The 23,756-nt window shown below is 42.4% G+C and overlaps 1 protein-coding gene across 1 annotated transcript in view; it reads right to left on the bottom strand.

The window, feature by feature from the left end:
• USP34 (ubiquitin specific peptidase 34) overlaps positions 1–23,756 on the bottom strand; it is a 199,320-nt gene that overhangs the window by 162,269 nt on the left and 13,295 nt on the right. The window contains exons 8-16 of the mRNA XM_040347825.1: positions 23,584–23,709; positions 20,550–20,679; positions 20,304–20,434; positions 15,507–16,210; positions 13,357–13,571; positions 10,038–10,153; positions 9,828–9,955; positions 6,045–6,134; positions 3,487–3,582 (exon numbers count right to left, since the gene is read on the bottom strand). Coding sequence (XP_040203759.1) covers positions 3,487–3,582; positions 6,045–6,134; positions 9,828–9,955; positions 10,038–10,153; positions 13,357–13,571; positions 15,507–16,210; positions 20,304–20,434; positions 20,550–20,679; positions 23,584–23,709 — 1,736 coding nt within the window. The remainder of the gene's footprint in view (positions 1–3,486; positions 3,583–6,044; positions 6,135–9,827; positions 9,956–10,037; positions 10,154–13,356; positions 13,572–15,506; positions 16,211–20,303; positions 20,435–20,549; positions 20,680–23,583; positions 23,710–23,756) is intronic.

The following is a 23,756-nucleotide window of genomic DNA, read 5'->3' as shown; positions in this document are numbered from 1 at the left end:
CCCATATTTTGAGTAAGGCCGTTTCTGTCCCGTGTCCGGGACGGAAGCCTGATTGTAATGGATCCAGTAGATTGTGGGTATCTAGATGCTGTTGCAGCTGTTGTACCACTACTTTCTCCATTATCTTGGAGAGAACATTTAGGCCTGTTATGGGACGGCGGTGAGTTGGGTCCTTGGGATCCAGGTTAGGTTTTTTCAAGATGGGCTGGATTGTGCCCTCTTTCAACAGGGATGGCACTGTGCCTTCCTTAAATGACTGGTTTATAAGCTGTGTGATGGGTGGTGCCAGGATGTCGGCACATTCCTTCAGCAGTTTGGTGGGGATGATATCATTGGGCGATGAGCTGTTCCGCAAAGCACCAATGATATATTTGTGGTATCGATGGAGATCGGTTCCAGAGTGAACTTAGTTGATTGTAGAGCGTTTCTGTGGGTGTTTTGTGGTTGATTGACGGTGGGGTTGAGGGGGGTATTGTTTTGCAAGATGCTTTCCCGGATTCTTTCAATTTTGTTGATGAAGAAATCCGATAGTTCATTACAGAACTCTTGGGTGTCTGAGTTGGGGACTTCAAGACATCCTGGATTCATGGTCTGGGTGACCATCTTGAAGAGTTCGCGGGGGCGGTTTAGGGCGCTGTTAATCGCCATAGAAAAATGAAGTTTCTTGGCTTTGAAGATTTCTTTATGATATCGTGTTGTTATTGCCTTGTAGATGATGAGGTTATCCTCTGCAGGGCTTCTTTTCCAGGCGGCTTCCACCCTTCTGCGCTCTTGCTTCAGAAGCGACAGCTGGTTGTTGAACCAGCCGGACTTTCTTTTTCGGATGCAGGCTTTGCGTTTCGGTGCTACTAAATCGGCTGACTGTAGCAGGGCTGCGTTTATGGCCTCCAGTGTATCTGCGGCTGTTTGATGTGGATGGATTGTTTTGATTCTGTTTCCCAAGGTAGATTTGAAGAGTTCCGAATGGAGCTTCTTCTGAGATCTAGCCCAGTGTATTGTCACCGGCTTGGGTGCTTTTATCACTGGGGGAATTTTGGAGATTATGAAATTAATTGCATGGTGGTCTGTCCATGGCAATGGTTCATTTTCTAAAATGCTTATTTTCAGATTTTGTCTGAAAATTAGGTCGAGTGTGTGACCTGAAGCATGCGTGGGTCCGCATATAAGTTGCTGTAGTCCTAATCCTTCCAGGTGATCGATGCAGGCATCCGCAATGGGATCCTGTGGGGAGTTGGCCCACAGATTAAAGTCCCCGAGCAGCAAAAGGTGTTTGCTGTTAAGGGTATAAGTGGATATAAACTCCGTTAATGAAGGCAAAAACTGCGATTTTGGCCCAGGTGGCCTATAGCAGAGGAGAATGTGAACAGTCTCCTGGGGGGAAGTTTGAAGTTGAAGAGTAAGGGTTTCCATGAATGGAAGAGGATTTTGAAGGACCGGCTTAGTGATTGCAAGGTGAAACTTATGGATCACTGCCAGGCCTCCTCCTCTTTGCCCTATTCTGTTTTCCGTTATAATGCGATAGTTTTCTGGCACCAATTCTCCGAGAATGGTGTTGCAGTCGTCTGAGAGCCAGCTTTCTGTAATAAAGAGGCAGTCTAGATCGTTTTGTAGTAAGAAATCGTGGATTTCTAATCGGTGTTTTACTGCCGATCTTGTGTTGATCAAAGCACATGATATGTGCTTGAGCTGGGTTAAATAGTTAACATTTTTGATGGTCGATCGAATCTCAAAAGTTGCTCTATTTTTAAGGCCTTTTTGGTGACGGCTGGTAATGCTGTTGCGAATTGTCTCAGACCCCGAATAGAGTCCGCAGAGTATCGCAGATTAGCCATTGTCGCCAGTCACATTGTCGTCAGTCTTTCCTAATTGCGGCGGCCGCGAATGAGGCCTGGTCTGGCGCGGATGCGGGAAGAGCCGCGAGACGCCGGACGTGATGGGTGGAAGACTGTCCAAGTGAGCCGTCACTCGTTGAGTCTTCTCTCCCCGATTGGTCCAGAGGAAGGCGAAAAACCCCAGGCGTGCTGTGCCAATCTGCAGCGATCGGGGGGAAAAATTCCTTCCTGACCCCTTAACGGCGATCGGTGCAACCCTGGATCAATTGGCTAGGGGGGTGTGGGGGGGGGGGGGTCTTAGTCCTGTTTTTTTGTGCTGTGTCTGCAGCAGCCGAGAGGACCCTGCCTGGCTGCACTATCCCTGGGGAGAGCCGACTCGTTTGAGAGCGTCCTGCTCTCACTATCCCTGGGGTGAGCAGACTAAGATGAGAGCGTCTGCTGCACCGCTGAATCTATATAGCAAGAGTTCCAACTTTATTAGCTGCAAGCTTGTTCTGGATCAGTGATTGAAAAAAATAATGAAGACTCCTGTCTTACCTCCTGTTTCAAACTCCTGGTTTTTAACTCGCACTTTTGATCAAAGAATGCACTTCTGATCAGAGAGTCCACATGTGAAGCCACCATCAATTGGGAGACAGAAGTGAGACAACACCACAGCCCAGTCATATGTGGACCTCGGAGCAAAGCTCACCGGCCACCCCAGGAGTCATGGGGTATGGCGTGGCAGACCAAGCCTCTTTGCAAAGGTGTGCCCACGCTTGCTGGTCGGACTGAGTAGACTACAAGGATCTATATTATCCAGCCTGTCTCTCAGCCGACAGTTGAAAGAAGATTCTTCAAGAAAAAGTAAAGTAAAATAAAATAAAATAAAATTTCTCCTCAGGGCGCTGGGCCCAAAGGGAGCCATACGTCCTTCTCCTTTGCTAGGCAGAACGAAACTGAGGCTGCATGCTGCAGTGAGGAGGGTTATGTCTGGAGGGACCGCCCCCTGGGCGGGGCTGTTCAACTCTGTTAATGTAACATGTATTTAACTATTTAACATGTTTCTGCCTAGTCCTCTCCTGTAAACAGGGAACATAACCCACTTGTCAAGATTTAAGGAGCTGTGTCCGTCCATGGACGATAAGAGAAAAGTGGGTTTACAACCACTTTAAACAGCATATAAAAGGAATGTAAACAATAAATCCCTACAACTTTAAAGAGAAAAACTAGTTAAAAAAAAAAAGTAACGTTCTCTCAGCCCTCTCCAAGTTCCATTTGTGTTGCTGTGATCTGACTACCTGTTAGAGGGTGGTGACATTTGTTCTTAATAGTCCCACTGTATGTAGGAAAGTAGCCAACCTCTCTCTTACTCACTCCCAAGATGGTCTAGGGACTATGGGATTTGAAATGTGTAGAGCAGTGCACATGACTACAAGGACAGTACACTACTTGTTCCAAATAAATGGAAGAGAGAGGGGACTGGAGAGGATCAGGAACACACAGAGGTATATATAAGGTGGCAGAAAAACTCAATTCTGAAAAATAGATTACTGGACCCATTAAGCAAAGGATGAGCATGGATAATTTTTGAAAAAGAATATTGTGTAGTGTAACTTTAAGCTGCATTTTGTATATTTTTGACGATGTCAGCAGATTTTCTATATACACTTACAAAACATGTTTGTGCCTCCCATCACGGATGGATTGGATATAGTGCACCAGATTATCAAAAAAAAGCTTCATCATGTTGAGTTCCTTCTCTGCCCACCTAAAAAGAGAGTTATAAGGTTTATACATAAAACATTACACTGTAAAAAAGGAAAAATTTCCATGGCAACATTAAAAAAAACAAAATCTAAAATATTTAGTAGTGTTTGTGTTAGCAACAGATGTGTATGTCTTGTTTTACAAAATTTTCAAGTGGTTTCTAAAAGACAGAAGTTTTTTTTCCTTCAAGCATTCTATGCACAAAGGTAAAACACCTTCAGGATGCAGCTACCCCTCTCCCAGGCCCCTTATACTTAAAGGGGTTGTAAAGCTTTGTGTTTTTTCACCTTAATGCATCCTATGCATTAAGGTGGAAAAAACATCTTGCACTCTTCGTCCCCCCCGAGCCCCCGTTTTACTTACCTGAGCCCCGAACTTCAGTGGCCACGATCCTGCATCGCTTTCCAAACGGCTTGTTGGCTCTTCATTGGTTAGATTGATAGCAGCGCAGACATTGGGTCCCACTCCTGTCAAATTCAATGACGCGACGGGGCCGAGTCATACACTCGGCGGCCATGGCCGCCGAGTGCATCACATGGGAGCGCGCCCACAAGATAGCCCCCTCGGGAGAGAGCTTCCCAGAGGGGGTTAGCCCTTACAGGGAGGAGAGGATGATCGGGGGCCACTCTGTGAAAAAACGAACTGCACAGTGGAAGCAAGTATGACATGTTGGTTTAAAAAAAACAAAAAAAAAACTGAACCTATAGTACCACTTTAAGGGAGCCCCATCTCTATCCAGCGATGTGCATGGCTCTCCCGGGTCTCTCTCCCCTCATTGGCTCACACAGAAGCAAAGAGAATAAATCTTCAGAATCACTTTAAAGTAGCACTTGTTTTCCTATTTCTTTATTGATCATTTTAGAAGAAAATATTTTATTGGCCCAAAGCCTAGGATTTCAGTGTTTTGTGCAATACAATTTTCATTGCAGTCAACATTTAACTGAAGGACTACACAGCCATGAGCTATAGCATAACCACAATGCTTGGAAAGAACCTGGCCACAGTTACAGTCACCCAGGATGAAGAAATAGGACAAAAACTGTAAAAAGGATTTTCCAAAACAGAAAAAAAAAAAGTAAAGTAAATCCCATGTAGAGTCAACATAGTGTTCCCCCTCCTCTTAAAACCCCCTTGAAAACCGCACCCTGATCTGACTCACGAGTAGTACTTTCCATGGAGAGCCATCATGCTTTCTAGCTACAATGCAACCTCAAAATTTGCCTACAGGTGGAGCAGCCCATACTATCCAACTGCAGGTTTCTAAACTGGGGATCACTCTGTGAAATTACCTAGGTATCCAGTAAGGCCACAATCGGCAAAAAATATTTAAAAAAGTGAAGCATGAATTACAATTTACTCTTGCAACTGCCCTTAGCTGATGAGAAAGTGAAATGTGGTCAACAAATGCTATCCAGAATTACCATAGAAAACCTAAGCAGCTAATAACATTGGACACTACGGGCAATGCTTCCCGTCTGAAGGGAATTTCTTTTCTTAGGGAAAGTGCAATATCCAAAAAACACTTCTTCCAGAGTTGATCTGCACTGACAAACTCTTAAAGTGGTACTTGGCCATATCATGAGAATATTATATAGCTGGAGATTCCATAAAATAAAATATACAATGATTCAGACATACCATAACTTTAATTAAAGCTCAACTGTGTGCAAATAAGAAATTATCCCTTGCAGTGGGGTTTTGCCCGTATTGCAAGAGTTAACTGCTTAGATAGAACAGGAAAAATTGACTTAACCGATCCTGCCCACAGCCAGACCAGTCCCTGCAACCTTGGCACCCCTGCACTCTAGAGTTCTGACATCATTTAGACCAGAGGATCGAGTAACCAGAATAGTTCCTCTTCACTAACCAAAATAAAAAATATTTTTTTTCTACCCGGAGTTGGGCTTTAACCATACAAGTAAAATAAAAAAATAAAAAAATTATAGTGGTAGTTAAGTCTGGGTTACAAGAAAAAAAAAATCATTCTCTTACATTGAGTTAAGAACATGTGAATTGCATACCAGCACATTATGAAAGACTTGCATTAAAATGAAGACCTCCAGCGGCGCTCTGTCACGGCTGCAGAGGCTTTCATCTTCACTCGGTTATCCTTGCAGGTTGGCGGGCTGTGACCACTTGAATTACCGTGTCGCGATGATGCCCCTCCCACTCATGGGTGCGGGAGTCTCGGCCGTGGCATGCAGCTCTGAAGGAATGGCATGGGTATACCGTTCCTTCAGAGCGCATGTGCCGGTGACGTCACTGGCTGCGGTTTACAGGAATATCTCCTAAACAGTGCACGTTTAGGAGATATTCATTTTACCTACAGGTAAGCTTTATTATAAGCTTACCTGTAGTTAAAAATCACATTCAGGTGTTTATTGCCACTTTAACTGATAAAAGGTGTAGTTCATTAACCCTACATATATAATACTATAATAACATAAAATAAAAAAAACCTACATTGTGATCCAGTGGGTGTCATAACTGCTCCCGAACTGCTGAAAGGTCCCAAATAATTTAGGTAAAAGTCTTAGAGACACAACAACAGACCTAAAAATTACAAATGGAGAAAAATAATATATTTATTGGGGGATTCTTAGCTCACATATCTCTAATGTATAAAGTATTAAGACATGCAGGACAGACATAACTCAGATCGTTGCGCTACTCAAAAAGTCAATTAAAAACAGCCAATGAAAATTAATATTTTATTATTTAGCTGAGCACCAGCTTCATAAAATGGTTTCTGGGACCCTGTGTATGTGTTCAGTTGAGCTTCTAGCGATGACTGCCTACCTACCCAGACAATTATAAGTAGTCTCAGTCACTTTACATTCTGGAGGACTTCAAAATCAAGACGAAGAATACATTATGGGAGGTGGCAGGCTCAAGAACTCAGCAGTGAGGATTTTGCAATCGGAGTCACTAGGACTTAAACACAGCCAGTATGCGACTCTTCCAGCAATCACCCATTACGAAAATATCAGTTTTGGTAGGATGATCTTTAAAACATACTCTAGACCCAAGACCAAATCTATTGCAGCTTACCAGTCCTTGGATGTAGTGGCTACATTTGTTTTTTTTGTTTCAGGTTTTTGCCTTTAATTTTCACCTGGTGATGTGGCCAGTAAACACACTCCCTAACCTTGTGTGAAGGCGCTTACTTACGTACTGTATTTACAGTCAGACTATAACGCATTAAGCTGGCCACAGACGTGTATAATTTCTAATGAAAAAACTGTTCGGAAAAGTCTTAGGAAAATGTGTACATAAATTCTCAGAACATTCGAATGTCGTTCGAAAGATTTTCTTTGCTTTTAACATTTAATATCAGAATGAATGGACAGAAAACCACACTACTAGAAATTAGTTTGAGAAAAATTATCCATCCTGCTCCTTCAAACTTTCTCTTCATTGTCGATTTGACCCATTATTAAGGAGTGGCGATTAGACCGAGACTAGGGCAGGAAGGTAAATCCGTCCTTGAAAAAGATGTTTCAAACAAACAATCTCACAGAGCCAACAGCACATCTGCCATTAGTCTATCAGGTCAGAGTACCACATCTTCGCCAAGAACAAGCCTTAGGCCTTGTACTCACGAGCAGACATGTCTGCCCGGGGACTTCTGTTCGATGGCTGTACACACCATCGAACAGAAGTCCGCGCGTAAACAATACGCGGGGCGTGTCCGCGGTGTCGCCGCAACAATGACGCGGCGACGTGGGCGGGCCTGCCTTTTAAATGCTTCCAAGCATGCGTCAAAGTCATTCGACGCATGCGAGGGATGGCGGGCGGCCGGACATGTACGGTAGGTCTGTACAGACGACCATACATGTCCGGGCGGACAGGTTTCCAGCGGACTGTTTTAAAGCAAGTCCAGGAAACAGTTGTACGCTGGAAACCTGTGCAATCCGCCCGAAAATGGTCCGCTCACGCCTACACACGGCCAAACATGTCTGCTGAAACTGGTCCGCGGACCAGTTTCAGCAAACATGTTTGGTCGTGAGTACGGGGCCTTAGGAGACCAGGCAAGCTCTGAAGCAATGCGAATCGCTCTGGGCCTGGAAAACACTCTGCAGCTAATTAGGTAGTTATTACCTGGTGTCTTGGAGAGACTTATGCGGAACCCAGTGCCCAAATATCATATCCAGGCTGGTGCCACAATGCCCAGTGCAGCGGGTCAGGTTGCGGCACTCCAAAGGCCAATCTGAGGATGGGCCATGTTGGACAGTTGCAACCCAGAGACCAGCGATATTGAGAACCTTTATTCAAGTAAAAACATTTAGTTACTCTCACGCCAAATTTCGGAGTGGAGGTTCACCCAAAAAATCAATTTTTAACATTAGATTGAGGCTAATTTTACTAAGCAGAATCGGGTGTTCTTTTTTTAAATGAATGCAGTACTTACCGTTTTAGAGATCGATGTTTCTTCGCCGCTTCCGGGTATGGGCTGCGGAACTGGGCGTTCCTATTTGATTGACAGCCTTCCGACGGTCGCATACAGCGAGTCACGAATTCCCGAATGTAGCCGAACGTCGGTGCGCAGGCGCCGTATAGAGCCGCACCGTCATTTGGCTTCTTTCGGCAACTGGTGACGCGCTGTATGCGACCAGCGGAAGGCTGTCAATCAAATAGGAACGCCCAGTCCCGAAGATCATACCCGGAAGCCACGGAGAACATCGATATCTAAAACGGTAAGTACTGCATTCATTTAAAAAAAAACACCTGATTCTGCTTAGTAAAATTAGCCTCAATCTAATGTTAAAAAAAAAAATCCGGGTGAACTCCCGCTTTAAGGTGTGGACCCCATGGTGGTCCTACGCTCTTGCAACCTTACACCTGACCGGCTTGGGCCTCCCTAATTAATGTTAACAGGCCACAGCCCAACCCCCCCCCCCCCCCCCAGCCTGAGGCAACTCCTTGACTCTCTGTGACTTTCTTTTTGCCTTTTTAGGTCATCCACTCCTTATGCCTATCCCAGTCCCTGGGCCCAAAAGCTCAGGCACCCTGTGTTGACCACCCTAACACTAGGGGGCGATCAAGGGGTTAAATGTGTATCCTAGGGAGTGATTCTAACTGTAGGGGGAGGGGACTCGCAAGGGGAGGAGACCGATCGGTGTACCTCTGTACTGGGAACACAGCATTGGTCTCCTCTCACCTGGCAGGACGTGGATCTGTGTGTTGGCACGGTCCAGCCCTAGAAGGACAAGAATGTCATAGGACACGCGGCCAGAACAAGAGCCGCACTGCCCAGCCGTCATTTGATGGTCGGCAGGCGGCAAGTGGTTAATAAAAATATTGTACCAGAAAGATAAAAATTTGTTAGAATTTTCCCAGAACAGATTCCCCTAGACCACTAGCAAAAAAAAAAAAATATATGATGCATGCTAGTGGTAGGAGGGAATAAACTTGAGCTGTCCTGTAACTTTTATACAGAGTTCAATCCTCCTGCAGGCATTGACCAAGGTTAAAGTAGAACTAAAAAGAAAGATTATTTTTTTTATTTGGATAAAGTTTGTTATTAGAATGCCTGTCAGGTTTCCAATGCCATCTGTGTCCCTGTTAGGTAGATTCACCTGAAAAATAAAAAAAATAAAATAAAATTTGGAGGTAGTCTCCAGAACAGGAATGGAGGAGAAATCTTGGCATTCTTGACAGGCGTCCATTTTTTTCTTTAAAAGTCGCGGCTTCCTCCTGGCGTTCCGTTCCATGATAGCATTTGGCACTGTGTTCCACCTATCATGGAGGTCCGCTCATCCATGGACTCAGTTTCCCAGCAGACACTGTTCAGTGTTCCGCCAATCACGGACATTCTTTCATCCTCGAACAAGAGGACGTCCGCGATTGGCAGAACACTGAACACAGTGTCTGCTGGGAAACTGTCCGAGGATGAGTGGACCTCCGCGATAGGCGGAACACAGTGCCAAATGCCTACCACGGAACGGAACGCCAGGAGAAAGCAGAGACTTTAAAAAAAAAATGGACGCCTGTCAAAAATTCAGGTACTGACTCAAGTATAAGCCGAGGGGGGTATTTTCACCCCTAAAAAAAAAAGAGCCAAAAAATCCCCTTATACTTGAGTATATACGGTAAATCAAATATCAAGCATGTTACTGAAAACCAGAGTAACATAAGTTTATGCTGTATATACATTGTACAACTTATTCAACTGAGATTATACCTCTATTATTGCATTTAAATTTAGGGTAACCGATATATGTGAAATATTTACGTTTCACCTACCTGTTATTAGCAAGGTTTTCCAAGCAGCCTTCAATGAAACGCATTCTAATCTGCCTGTCCGTAAACCAGCAAACCAAGGAACAAAGAAGCTTCTCTGCTTCATTAATTAACCCCTCAGACAGGTGAACCTACAGAATACAAAACAGAGCTGGTTACATGCCATGTCTGAGCATTCAGGGCTCTCTGACTGCTTCTATCATATGAACTCACAGCATCCTCATCTTGAACAAGATCCCAAAGGAGAGTATTTCCCTTCTTGCAAACATTGTCCAAGTTGATGTCCATCACTGCATTACTGTTGTACTGGTGTTTATGTACAGAGGGACCTGAACAACCAATAAGGGAAATAAATACGTTGCCAGAAAATACCCCAAAAAAACGATATAAATAAAAAAAGGGCATCTATACAACAGCATAACATTGCTACATTTTATTTTACAATTGGAGAATGTTGTGTACATTTCCCTGCAAAAAGCATTATGGAAAATAGTTTATTACCAGAGGATTTTTAAACCTATTAATAATAGGAAACACATTAAAAATGGTGCAGCATGGTGCAAGTCAGGACGAATGACCTAGCTGTGTTCTTAAAAGAATTATATATATATATATATATATATATATATATATATATATATATATATATATATATATATATATATTATTTTTTTTATAAAATTAACCACTTTACAACCGCCGAACGTCAAATTACGTCCTTGACTTTGTGCGGTGATATCTGAATGATGCCTGCAGCTACAGGCATCATTCAGATATCACCGTCTTCAGCCGGCGATTCTGTGCACAATAAGAACGATCAAAGCGGCAGTTCCGCCACTTGATCGTTCTTTTAGGCAAAGGGAGGGGGCATCCATCCGGTGCTTCTCCGGGCTCTCCCATGTCATCGGGGGCCCAGAGAGCGAATCGGCCGGCGCTGGCTGAGGAAGCATAGAGATGACTGGGGACCAGATCGTCACCAGTCATCTCTATAACCGTCGGAGGCCCGGGCGTGACGTACCTGCAAGTAAACAAAGCGGCAATCGTGGCTGTCGGTGTGAGATCGGTGAATGTTTTTTCACCGATTTCATGCTTGTAAGCCTGGAGGAGAGATGTGGGGTCTTTATGACCTCACATCTCTCCCTAAAGAGGACCTGTTCCACTGATTCCTATTACAAGGGATGTTTACATTCCTTGTAATAGGAATAAAAGAGATCCAAAAAAAACAAAAATAAAAAAATTAAGTAAAATTAAAAACTTTTTTTTTTTATAACAGCCCCTATCCCCGGTAGCTCATGTGCAGAAGCGAACACGCATGCAAGTCCCAACCACATATGTAAACGCCGTTCAAACCCCACATGTGAGGTATCGTTGCGTGCGTTAGAGCGTGTGCAACAATTCTAGCTCTAGACCTCCTCTGTAACTCGATAATAGTAACCTGTAAAACATTTTAAAGCATCGCCTATGGAGATCTTTATGTACCGAAGTTTGGCATGTTAAAGTATCTATTTACTCGGCGTAACATCATCTTTCACATTATACAAACAAATTGGGCTAACTTTACTGTTTTGTTATTTTTTAATTCATGAAACAAAGTTGCAATGACTGCCATTTTATTCCCTAGGGTGTCTGCTAAAAAAAATATATATACTGTTTGGGGGTTCCGATTAATTTTCTAGCAAATAAATAGGGATTTTTACATGGAGAGAAGTGCCAAAATAGGCCCGGTTGTCAAGTGGTTAAAATTAGAGCCTGTCAAAAGATTTATACCAACTAAGGCACAGATCTAGCCCTGCATTTACTCAATGCAACCCCATTTTATATTTTACTATAAAATTGGAGTATTACTCTAAAAATTATTATATTTTTGATAAATGGTTGCACAAATACTGTGCAACATAAAAAAAAAGCAACACATTTTTTGTTTCCCCCCCTACAGAGCACTGTGCACGGCTGCATCTCTTCTCTCCCCACACAGGGACTTGGGCTACTGCTGCTGTCAATTAGGCCCCATTCACACCTAAGCGACAAAACGCCCGACGCGGGACGCTTCTGTCGCTTGAGGGGAGAATTCCCATTGCCGTCTATGGAGATGGTTCACATCTCATAGACGCGCAACGCCTGTCGCCTGAAAAAAAGTCCCGGACCCTTTTTTTCACGCGACAGGCGCGTTTTCCCATAGACAGCAATGGGAATACTTTAGAAAAAAAAAAAAAAAAGAAACATTTGTAATCGCGGCAAATCTGCCGCTACACGCGTACGCGGCTGTCGCTTAGGTGTGAATGCAGCCTTAGAGATGGGCTGTGTGCAGGATCCTAGTCCCAACCCACCTGCCTGATCCAGCCAGGAAGCCGACACTGCACACCGCTAATCACAGGCAGCGAGACATTTCCTGATCTGTGGAAAGGTCTCAATGCCTGTGATTAGCGGTGTGCAGTGTCCGCTTCCTAGCAGGATCGGGTGGGTGGGTCAGGACTAGGATCCCGAACACGCCTGAGCCCAGCTCTACAGTCAAATTCTGGGAGGAAGGAGGAGGGGGGAGGGAGGAGGTGGACCAAGTCCCACTGCGTGTGTCTGTGGAGCTCAGCTCCACAGATGCACACAGCTGGGAAACAAGCATTCACGTTCCCCCAAAGCAAGCAACTTGCTAGGGGGTACACAGAAAAGAGGAGGAGCCAGAGGCGCACCGAATGGAAATTTTGGTACCGGAAATGCAGGATGCACTTTGCTGAAAACCCAAGTCAAAAATTTTTTTTTTTTAATTTATATATATATATATATATATATATATATATATATATATATATATATATATATATATATATTTATATATATATATATATATATATTTTACACACACACTTATTTTTTATGAAAAACACATAAAAGCATGTAAAATTGCAGCAAAATCGCATGCATTTAGGTATCATTATCGGCAAAATGCCAAAAACATTATTTTCAGCCCATCTCTTTCAACCGCCAAAATTTCAGTACATCTCTAGCCAAGATCACTGGCAATGGAATTCAAGAAGAGAAGGTTCAGGAAAACACTTTTTTTTTGCCTTTTAGTGACCCTTTAAACTTGCATGAAACTAGTGGAAATACCAAATTTAACTAGCAGTTCCCTAAACTACACAACTTACACAGGAATTTGGTGGAGGGGGATTGGAAACCAATCAGGGGTGCTTCATGCAAGTCTGACAATCAGCATGCAGATAGGAGGTGAGAGAAGAACAAGCAAAAAGGTATAACCCTCATCAGTTTGTTGCTGCTCCTTCACTGTCCAGTCAGAAGGCTGCCAATGGAGGAGGGGAGAACACTATTTCTCAACCACCTGATTGTGATGTGTGATTGGGCTGTGAAAATCTAAGGAAAAGTTGGATAGAAATACATATCTTTCGGCACGTAAAAAACAGCTACCATACATGTATTCCATCTCTGTATTTAGCAGCGTTCCTGCTTTAAAAATGGATCACATGCATGTGTAATGATACAATATAAACACTACACTAGTGATGCCGTACAGAACTCTTACCTTGACTCAGATGCTCATGGTAAATAGAAGCCAAATTGGGTAGGTGCTGCTGAAGGTGTGAGGTCAGCTCAGCATGGGAATTAATTTGTACAAGTTCTTCCTCACAACCAGACTCCTCACCATCAAAGTCTGCCATGTTTTTCTCAGACTTTGCACTTACTTGTGAGCTACTACAACTCACATCATCCGCACTCAACATGTCATCTACCATGTGCCTGAGGAAAAAAAGGAGAAATGGTGCAATGCTTACTTGATGAGGCAAGATGGGAAGATCTAACAGTAACAAAGCTTTGATCAAGCAAGCCAACAATGATTAGTACATAACCAAGTATAAGGCCTCATTCACATGGGTGTATGGAACCCTACACCCTTGCAGAAGGCCATGTTTATCCGCCCAAGGAGCACATGTGCTCTGCGCAGCTACATGCAACAACTCAAATCAAAAACAGAGTGGATTTTCACTTGCATCCCTTGGTATATATCCATGCAGGACCGATGCCCAACACAAAAGACAACCAGTCTCAGGGCTACAGTACATTCAGGGATACATTTAAAGGATCACCTTTGAAACAAGCTACATGTTCCACCTGTAGTTTGGGTGGAATATGCAACATATGCCAACTCCTGCCTCCTCACCTCCTGCTTCCCCTCCTCCCTGAAGCAACGGACAGGGGGATCATTTCCCCACATGAGCTATCAGAATTTAAAAACAGGCTCCGCCAAAATGGCAAAGTCATTTATTCACAGAGTTCTGCGAATGAACTACATCTACCGGCATGAAGTTCCCAATTAGCCGTGCAGTGAATAGTGAGCGCTCTCCTAGTCCATCGATTCTTCCTGCCATTCGAAAATCTATTCCCTATTTTGTAAATGCTATAACTTTTGTGCAAACCAATCAATTGACGCTTATTGTAATTTTTTTTTATTACCAAAAGTATGTTGAAGAATACATATTGGCCTAAACTTAGACATTTTATTAATTGGTTTACTTTTTGGGGATATTTATCATAGCAAAAAAGTAAAAAAATCTTATATTTTTTTACCCTAAACTGTCAGTCTTTTTTTTTTTGTTTATAGCACAAAAAATAAAAACTGCAGAGGTGATCAAATACCACCAAAAGAAAGCTCTATTTGTGGGAAAAAAAGGACGTCATCAGCTGCATGCACTCTGAATAATTTCTAAACAGTGCACGTTTAGGAGATATTCACAGTACCTACAGACAAGCCTTAGTATAGGCTTATTTGTATGTACAAGTGGGGGGGGACTTTGGATCTTTAGTTACAAAAAATAAATAAATAAATCGTAACATGTTCAGTTCCACCCTGGACCAGAAATGACGTCATAACGTAGCTCCGGTCCGCCAAGGTCCATAGACACAATAAAAGACGATCTAGTCTTATCGCCTGTGACCAGCCAGCTGCACCGTCAGATCGTTTCTCGGGCAAGCCAGGGGAAACAGTAATCCCGAAAAATACCGGTAAACGGCGGGGTTACACCACTTCTGAAAGCATTCGAGCGGCTTATGAGAAAGAGAAAACCAGCCGCCGGCTGAGGAAAACAACATTGGGGTTATGGCTGATAACTTCAGTCACAATCCTGGTAAACCGCAACGTATGTCTACATATTGTTTAAAGATCCGAACAGCTGTCCACCTGCCATTGATTTGCACAGCCTGGCTATATGGACCAACTGTACCTCTTTGAGAAGTAAAACGCAGCTCTCTTCACGGGTATATGGGTCTATGTGAATGAGGCCTGAAAATATGAACTGGTCCCATTTATTACAATGCTTGTGAAAGAACTGAGGGCAATGTTCTGTTAAATGATCACAAAATGTAGCATTGTAATCTTTGCAAGCTTTGTTTTGAAAATCACATTTTATCAGGAGAGATTTGTGTATGCCTGTCCTGGTGATAAGCTTGAAACTAAAAGCAAAAGTTACATAAAAATTATAATGCAGTTAACAATAAATCTGGCTCCAGATGTCAATCTATTATAATTATTGTCATAATAAAAAAGGTACTTTAACAGTAACTAATAACCATCACTAAGATACAATGATATGCCACAAAGATCTGCCTCATTTGGATTGTATAGAAAATAAGTTTTAATTATTAGGGGGGGGGGGGGGGGTCATAAAAACTACATACCCTTCATGGTGGTGGTGATGGTGGTGATGATGGTGGTGGTGGTGATGCTGAGGACCAATAAACCGTCGGCAGTTGAACAGCTCATTCCCGATAGCCTCTCCCAAGAAGTCTCCACTACGGGCGATGCAGGTGTCGTGCGAGCTTTGCAGGTGGCCACCACTCATCTCCCCCGTCATGTCGTGCTCAGGCTCTTCGGAATGGGAGCAGCCATCCAAGATGCGAATGCGACTATCACCTGGTTGAACAGACTCTGAATTAAAAACCAGGTCCTTGCATGTGCCATTGCTTGTTGCACCTATATCCGCTGTCCCCTGGGGATCCCCCAAACAAATACCCGCTTGAGACTCCAATTTTCTCTTATGTAGGTCAATTGCTCTGCTGCTTTTTGAAGGGTTGTGACAATGCTCCTCCTCTTCTTCTTCTTCCTCCTCCTCCTCTTCCTCCTCCTCTTCTTCCTCCTCCTCTTCTTCTTCTTCCTCCTCCTCCTCCTCCTCCTCCTCTTCCTCCTCCTCCTCTTTTAAAGCTTCCATATCTGCTATGTCCTCTGAGTGAACCTCACTGCCCGGGCTGCCTGCAGACTGACTGGCATGACTGGAATTGACCTCATTGCTTGAGCCATCACTGTGCCCACTGCTACTCCCTGGTCCACTGCTGGCATCTTCACCACTGTTTGCGGTTTCATCTGAACTCCCTTGCATAGATTCCTGAATAGATGAAAAAAAAAAAAAAAAAGTGTCGGGGACTGTGCCAAAAACAAGAGACATTTCAGAATGTGGCCATAGGTGGCTCTGGGGACCATACAAGGGTAGGGTGGGAGTTCCAATAGGGAAAACTCATGGATAATACCAAGAATGGTGCTGCAGAAAGCTTATTTCAGACTTTTAGTAACCCCCAGAAAACGGAGGCACTTCAAATAATAAAATAATATAACTATAATATAAATACACACACACACTTACCAAAACAAATCTATCATAGATTTATGATATTGTAACTGGCTAGCAGGGTAACATTTTATTGTAAGAGTATATTTTCCTTTGATATGAAGGGGGTATGTTTAAAGGGGTTGTAAAGGTTTGGTATAGGTTCCTATAAGTTAGTGCATTGTTGGTTCACTTACCTTTTCCTTCAATTTCCCTTCTAAATGTTTTTTTCCTTTGTCTGAATTTCTCACTTCCTGTTTCTCCTCAGTAAGCTTGCCCCATCATCCGAGCCGTTCTGGCTGGGGGTTAGTCAGCCATAACAGCTTACTGAGGAGAGACAGGAAGTGAGAAATTCACACAAAGAAAAAAAAAACATTTAGAAGGGAAATCCAAGGAAAAGGTAAGTGAACCAACAATGCACTAGCTTAAAGGAACCCATTTAGAAAATAAAAAAAAACTAACCTTTACAACCCCTTTAAGATTTGCTTCAAAACACAGGCCACTATTAGGCACAGGATGCTAACATATATATGCCCTATACCAAACTCTAGAGTACTAGGCAGTTAAAAGAGAAACTGCATATTTAATGATGGAAAATTCTCCCTCCAGTCTGTCTTTATATATAAGAGAAAAAAAACACACACACACCTTAAATTCTGAAGCAGAAGCTGCTGTACACAGCCTAGCAACTCCGCAATTTGGTTTCCATAGTAACCGGAATGATTAAATGGCCTCTTCAAGTACCTGTGCACTGTAACCCTATAGGCAGGAATTGTGGAATTGGATTCCTGTCAACCTTTAAGTTGATGGCAAGGCACAAATCAATCACAGTCTATGCTGCTGCAAGGCACGTGCCAAGTTGAAGAGGATTTCTCAACCCTCACATTTGTATGAAACCCCAGTTTCCGATGTGTGGTATGTGGTACAGTGTTTGTGTGTCAGAAGGTGAATATTTGAACTCAAAGATACAGAAGGCAAAAAGAGAAAAAACACAAAACAAAAAAAAAGGACCTTTGACCTACAGTCCATCACTAACCAGATCAATCACTGTTTTTGGTATAAATTATATTTCTACATGGCAAATAATTTACCGGTAAGTGTAGTATATAGTGATAGAAAACCAACAGACCCAACAGTCATGACATGCATGCTGCCGATTGCTTCATGGATTAATTAATTAAAAGGGGCGTGTTCCACTCTAATCCACAAGGATCAGGTGGGTTTCATTCCCTTATGTCAGGCAGCAGATGACATCCGGCGCACAATTCTTCTTACCCATTATGCTTTCCTTCCCGAGCTATTATACCGATTTAGTGTTCTCCTTATCCCTGTTCCCACTCATGTCCTTCACATATTACAGTGTCCCATCTTAAAAAAAATTGGGGTAGGATCCGACCGCTGCTTAATAGGGATTTCTGTATATTCGGAAAGTTAGGGATTGGTGGGAGTCCCCAATATTGCCCACATCACTCCCATCGTTCAACTGCAGGCAGGTAACATGGCACCTTTATGGACCTATATAGGCGTCTTGGTTGTTGATCCAATTCTTCTCTCTTTAGTACCATGTATTCCCCCCGTGCACCGTCCTAAACTTATAAACCCGATTTTGGTCCATACTCTCATGGTCTGGGATTTAGTCAAATACTCCGCTCACTTGATACCCCCTTACCTCCCTCTCTTACCTTTGCTCAACTGCCCTCTGTTCCCACCTGGGTTGGAGGATTCACGTTGTTTCCAATGGTGGAAGCATAAGGGTCCCGATACAGTTCGTTCTTTAGTGTTGGAACAAACAGATTCCTCTAGCCAAAAGCAAAAGGGACTCGCATGAAATCCCTGAATCGAAACGTTTTCAATATCCAAAAATTCAGCACTTTTTAGAGTCCCTTACCAAACATTCATTAACACCCACTATTTCTAATGGGGACAGCCAATTGTAGGAAAGAAACAAGCCGCCGCCCCCCCCCCCCGTACAGGTTCATAGAAAAATACACACAGCCAACGCTATAAATCACCTGCTGTGTGCTGGAAGAAGGCGGGCTGTCTCTGGGAAGGCTGTTAGGTCAGAAAATGGTAAGAAATGACTCATGCAGATAAAAGAAAGCTCAGAGAAGCCACACTTTGGATTCAGGCTAGCACACACTATTAGTGGGATGCGATTTTTACACTTTTCATGTCTGAGGTTTTCATCTACTTTAATCCAAGAATAATTTAAGCCAAGAATGAGAGGTCTATTACCTTTAGACGCTAAAAAAATAAATAAGGATTCACAGATTGGGTAGCATTGTAGGGGAGGCCCCCAAAAGGGCATGTCTTTGAAAGCTTTGTCAGTGCTCAATCATCTGAAGGTACAAGCCTATAACCCAGGGTCTATGAATACTTTGATGGGGATTAGAATATAGCCTTTTACTGCCCAGACACAAACAAAATACTACCAGCATTTTTCAGTTTTGTAGCAAAGTAGTACCAAACCATGAACAGAAAAAGAAGATTATACAGCGAGTAAATCCCATTTTCTTTCTCATCCGCTGATTGAAACAAAAGTTTTCACCTCCTGGATGTCTAAAGGTAGTCCAACTGAGGGATGGGCAACACTACAAACAAATGCAACATGAAGAACTGCTCAAGTGTTGTCTTAAGGAAGGTACACCCGAAACTGGTACCATGAGGCCACAACTCCCAGTAGAAGACCAGGTGGTAGCCTAACGTGTCCGATAACAGAGGTTCAAGAAACCCTTATATAGCCAGTATAGTATTCTTGGCGAGTAGAAAGTAAAAAAATAACACCGACGTGAAGCCACAAATTAACTTTATTTGAAGACTCAAAAATGTAAATGAAATCATAAATAAATTGGTAGAAGGGAATGGGATTTTTAGGGTGCCCAAAAAAATTACTAGTCAAAAATATAAAAAAATATATTGAAATACAAAATATCTAAAAAAAAAAAAAAAAAAAAAAATCACAGTATCATCATACAGTAACCATAATATGAGTAACCAGCAGTAGCTTTTTGCTCTACATGTTTCGCCATGCAATGGCTCCCTCAGACTTCCAAACACTGCATAACATGGTAACTGAACTGTGGAACATATCCCATCTATGAAGGTCACGACCCTGATGTCTCGAGGACATTGAAAGATGCAGAGAAATCTGGTGTATCACAGAGAAGCACATACAGGCCCCATGAAGTAGAGTACTATCTCAGAATAAGGATTTCGGAATTGGTCAGTCAGTGGTGGATGATATCATAGCAAATGGGTGAACGTCCCTACGCTCATCTTGGTACACCCTGCACTCGGCTGCACTAAGCAGCAGCAGACATCTTGTTACACCCAGCCCGAGCTACATGGGCTGGGTGTAACAAGATGTCTGCTGCTGCTTAGTGCAGCCGAGTGCAGGGTGTACCAAGATGGGCATTGCAGCATTTTTTTTTTTTTTTATAAATCTTGTGCAAATGTTTTCAACATTTCAGTGCCAGCCACCTGTCAGTGCAATCAGTGCCATCCATCAGTGCCCATAAGTGCCACCTATGGGGTGGCACTGGTAGATGGCACTGATTTCCCACAAGTGCCACCTATCAGTGCAATCTACCAGTGCCATCTATCCGTGCAATCAGCGCCATCTATAAGTGCCACCTATTAGTGCCCATCAGCGCCAGTCACCAGTCAGTGCCCATAAGTGCCGCCTATCAGTGCCAGCCACCTGTCAGTGTCACCTATCAGTCCCCATCTGTCAAACTGTCACATGACAAAAAAAATAAAGTATCGATAATCGGTGTCGGCGAGTACTTGGAAAAAAGTATCAGTACTTGTACTCTGTCTTAAAAAAGTGGTATCGGGACAACCCTAATAAAAGCAATATTAAATGATCCAGTACCTCTGTATCTGAAAGTCGCTGTTGTACATGCTTAGATCGGTTTAACATTTGTTCATCCATTTCTATGTCACTTCCGCCACTGTGGTGAGTGTCGCTGTTGTCGCTGCTCTGAGGGCTAGCTGCTGGCGAACCTAAAAACATTAGATACAATCATACATACAAAATCATTATCTACTGACTGAAAGCTTGCAACAAAAAAAATGAAAGAAATTAAAGAAGAAATTGTGGCAGATTCTATGGACTCACCTTTCTTGTTGCCCATTGGTAGATTAGTATTCAGTAATGATGCAAAGGAGCTCTGTTTAGAAAGCTGGGCCTTAGCTGCTAGTGCATTGTTCCACAGAGCTTTAATCAACATTGAAGCCAAATACAAGGTCTATAAAAAGAAAGAACTTCCTTTTAGCACAATACTATTGGCTCATGACCAAAAGACACTTGAGCATTGCCCAAACTACATGGAGGATTCCAGTTCTATGCATGCCAAAGACCTGAACTAGAATTAAAAGGAAGCAATTCACTAGGCAATCTAACTAGGCTTTTTCAATTGCATATTAAAATGCAGTTGGAACACAAAACAGAACTAAGATATGCAGTACAAGAATGCATGCAACAGGTCCCAGCCAGTTTCTCTCCATGCTCCAGCCTTGAATTACAAAAGGGCTGTGGGTCCAATACTTAATACAGAAAGACTGCAAGCAAGGAGCAACTTTCAGGGTACAGAGAAGAACAGGTTGAACTGTGGTCTAGAAAGCACGGTCTGACTCTGGCATAGACCAACCAGGCTAAGGTAAAATTTTGAACAGAAGCTAAAATTAATATAAGAAAGCAGAAGGGCTGTTCACTTTGGCCCCCATTCACACCTGCGCGATTTTCTGCTTGAAGCCCGGTTCACACTGGTATGACATATGAAGAGTACATATCGCATTACATGTATAAAACAATGATTCCCCATGAGGGTCCGACTTTAGAAAAGGTGCCTGCACTACTTTGGTCTGATTTCAACCTATTAAATATCATTGAAGTCGTATTCCAACTCTGATCACCATCTTAACTATCCGACTTGTGACATCAGACATGGATTACAGCAGCAGGAAAAGGAATTTATGTCACGCCAGAATTGTTTTAATTGGTCAAAGCGCAAGTCAAACTATCTCGAAGTCGGACCAAAATCGTATCCCATTCATTAAAGTCTGATTGATGATGAACCAAAGTCGCAAGGCAAAGTTGGATTGACAGTCGTACGGCCAGTGTGAACCAGGCCTCAAGCTTGTAGCTCCAAAACACTCAACAGGCCAAATCCCATTAATTTCAATGGCCCCTGCTCACATCTAAAATGTTCTTTCGCCTAATGCAAAACGCCGGAAGCTCAAAGTACATGAGCTTTTATTTTTTGGCAGATTACAAGCGTTTTTGGCCTCATAATAAAAAATACCTGACTTGAGCATTTTAGACCCCTTTCACACTGAAGCGATTATAAAGCTATTTAGCGTTAAAAATAGCGCTATTAAAACGCTCTCCATGCGTCTCAATGGACCCTTTCACACCGAGTCCTGCAAGCAGCATCTTTGAAGAAGCTGTTGGGCGCTGAAAAAAACGTTCTAAAAACACCCCTCCATTGAAATGCATTGAAAGCGCTGTAAAAACGCCTTACCCTTTCACACTGAGGAACCGCAAAAAACACCCTAAAACATTAGTGTCTTAGCGGTGCTTTACCAGCACATTGGGATTGCAGATGAGGCTTCGCTCAAATAACGCTCGAATAAAACACTCAAATAACGCTCGAAAAACGCTTGAAAAACGCCAAAGTGTGAAAGGGGCATTACAAGTGTTTTCTGCTCAAATGGCAGCTCTCCGCTCCCAATTTCCTCTCCCTTGGCTCCCCCTAGTGCTTCCTTTTGGCTAAACAAAACGCCTGAAGCTGTAAAACGCTTGTAATACACTTCTAAAACACTTTAAAAAAAGCTGCAAAAAAATTAAACATTTTAGAAAAACGCCAATAAATCGATACACTCAGGTGTGAATAGAGCCTTAGCAAAGTGAATAATCACTTAGAAAACCATTATAAAATGGGGTAAACTTTTGTTTTATACTAGAAAAGTAACAGTCTTGATTGATTAAAATGAATACAGCTCAAAATTCACTTCTAAACGAAAACTAAAAAAAAATGCAAACAGATACAAAGTCACAACATCAGTAGTTCCAACAATCCCCCAATTTATTCAAATCTTAAAAAATTCAATAAAAAATGTAGTTATAAATATACCTTAAAGTTCACGCCACTTAAATAGAATAAATAGTATTCTATACGCATTTTCTCACTCTATTACTTCCAGAACTAAATAAGTTTTAAAATCTCTTTAGCCAATACAGTGTTCTGAGAATACTTGCTCATAAGGCCTCATGCACACTGGACGTTAAAATAACGTTATAAAAAAAACAAGTAGCTTTGCAGTGAGTTTTTCAACTTTTTTCACAGTTTTTTAGCGTTCTTCTGCGTTAGCAGTTTTTAGCGGTTTTTGGTTGAAGAATTTTTTTTTTTTTTTTTTCAATGGATCAAAAACGTTAAAAAATGCTGGTGAGTGAAGTTTTTGAGCATTTATTGACGTTTATCAGCGTTAGAGTGTTTTTACAGCTGAAAAACGTCTCTCAGAACCCACTAGTTTTGGGTTTTTTTTACTGCTCAAAAACGCCACTGCCCAAAAATGCTGATAACAGCCTATGTGTGCATGAACACATAGGATAACATGGAGAGTTTATTGACTGTAGAAAAAAACGTCTACTGACAAAAACAGCTGCTGTAAAAACGTCAAAACACGTCCAGTGTGCATGAGGCCTAATCACTGATGGACAAATGCTTTTTACATTTGTCCAATTTTCTTTTAAAACAGACCCCAAAACCCCTTTTTTTTTTTTTTTTTTTTTTAATGTAAACAAAAAAAAAAAAGTTAAAAACGTGAAGATTAAAAACTGAATTACGTGAATGAAACCAAAATACCCATTTCAGTGAAACTTGTGCTTTAAAAAATAAGTTGACTCATACTGGACCCCTGTAAAACATGCAATTCCAATTTTCCAAGATTGCAGGACTCCTATATCCCTAGGGACTGCAGGAAAAATAAATTCACTATAAATGCCCAATTTCACTAGACGTGCCCAACTGGATCAGCAATTATAAGTGTCATAGGATCTAAAAGAAACATCATGTTTTGGAGAAGTTGGCCTCCAAGAGCATAAAGCCAGTACTGTTTGGGAATAAAAGCCGTTTTCCATCTCCACTTACCTGTTCTGTATGTGCACTGGGATGTAGACCCGACACTAAATTCAGAAGATGTCTCAGAGGCACAGGATCCAAGTTTTTAATCAGCGAGGGAAAAAGATCATGGATATAGCGACTACAATGTTTTAACTGTAATACAAAAAACTAACGTTTTAGCATTTTAAGACAGGCAAGTG

The sequence above is a fragment of the Rana temporaria genome, chromosome 4, assembly GCF_905171775.1.
Source record: "Rana temporaria chromosome 4, aRanTem1.1, whole genome shotgun sequence".
Classification (NCBI taxonomy): domain Eukaryota; kingdom Metazoa; phylum Chordata; class Amphibia; order Anura; family Ranidae; genus Rana; species Rana temporaria.
Note: the sequence above shows the minus strand (reverse complement) of the source record. Positions and strands in the feature narration are given on the sequence as shown.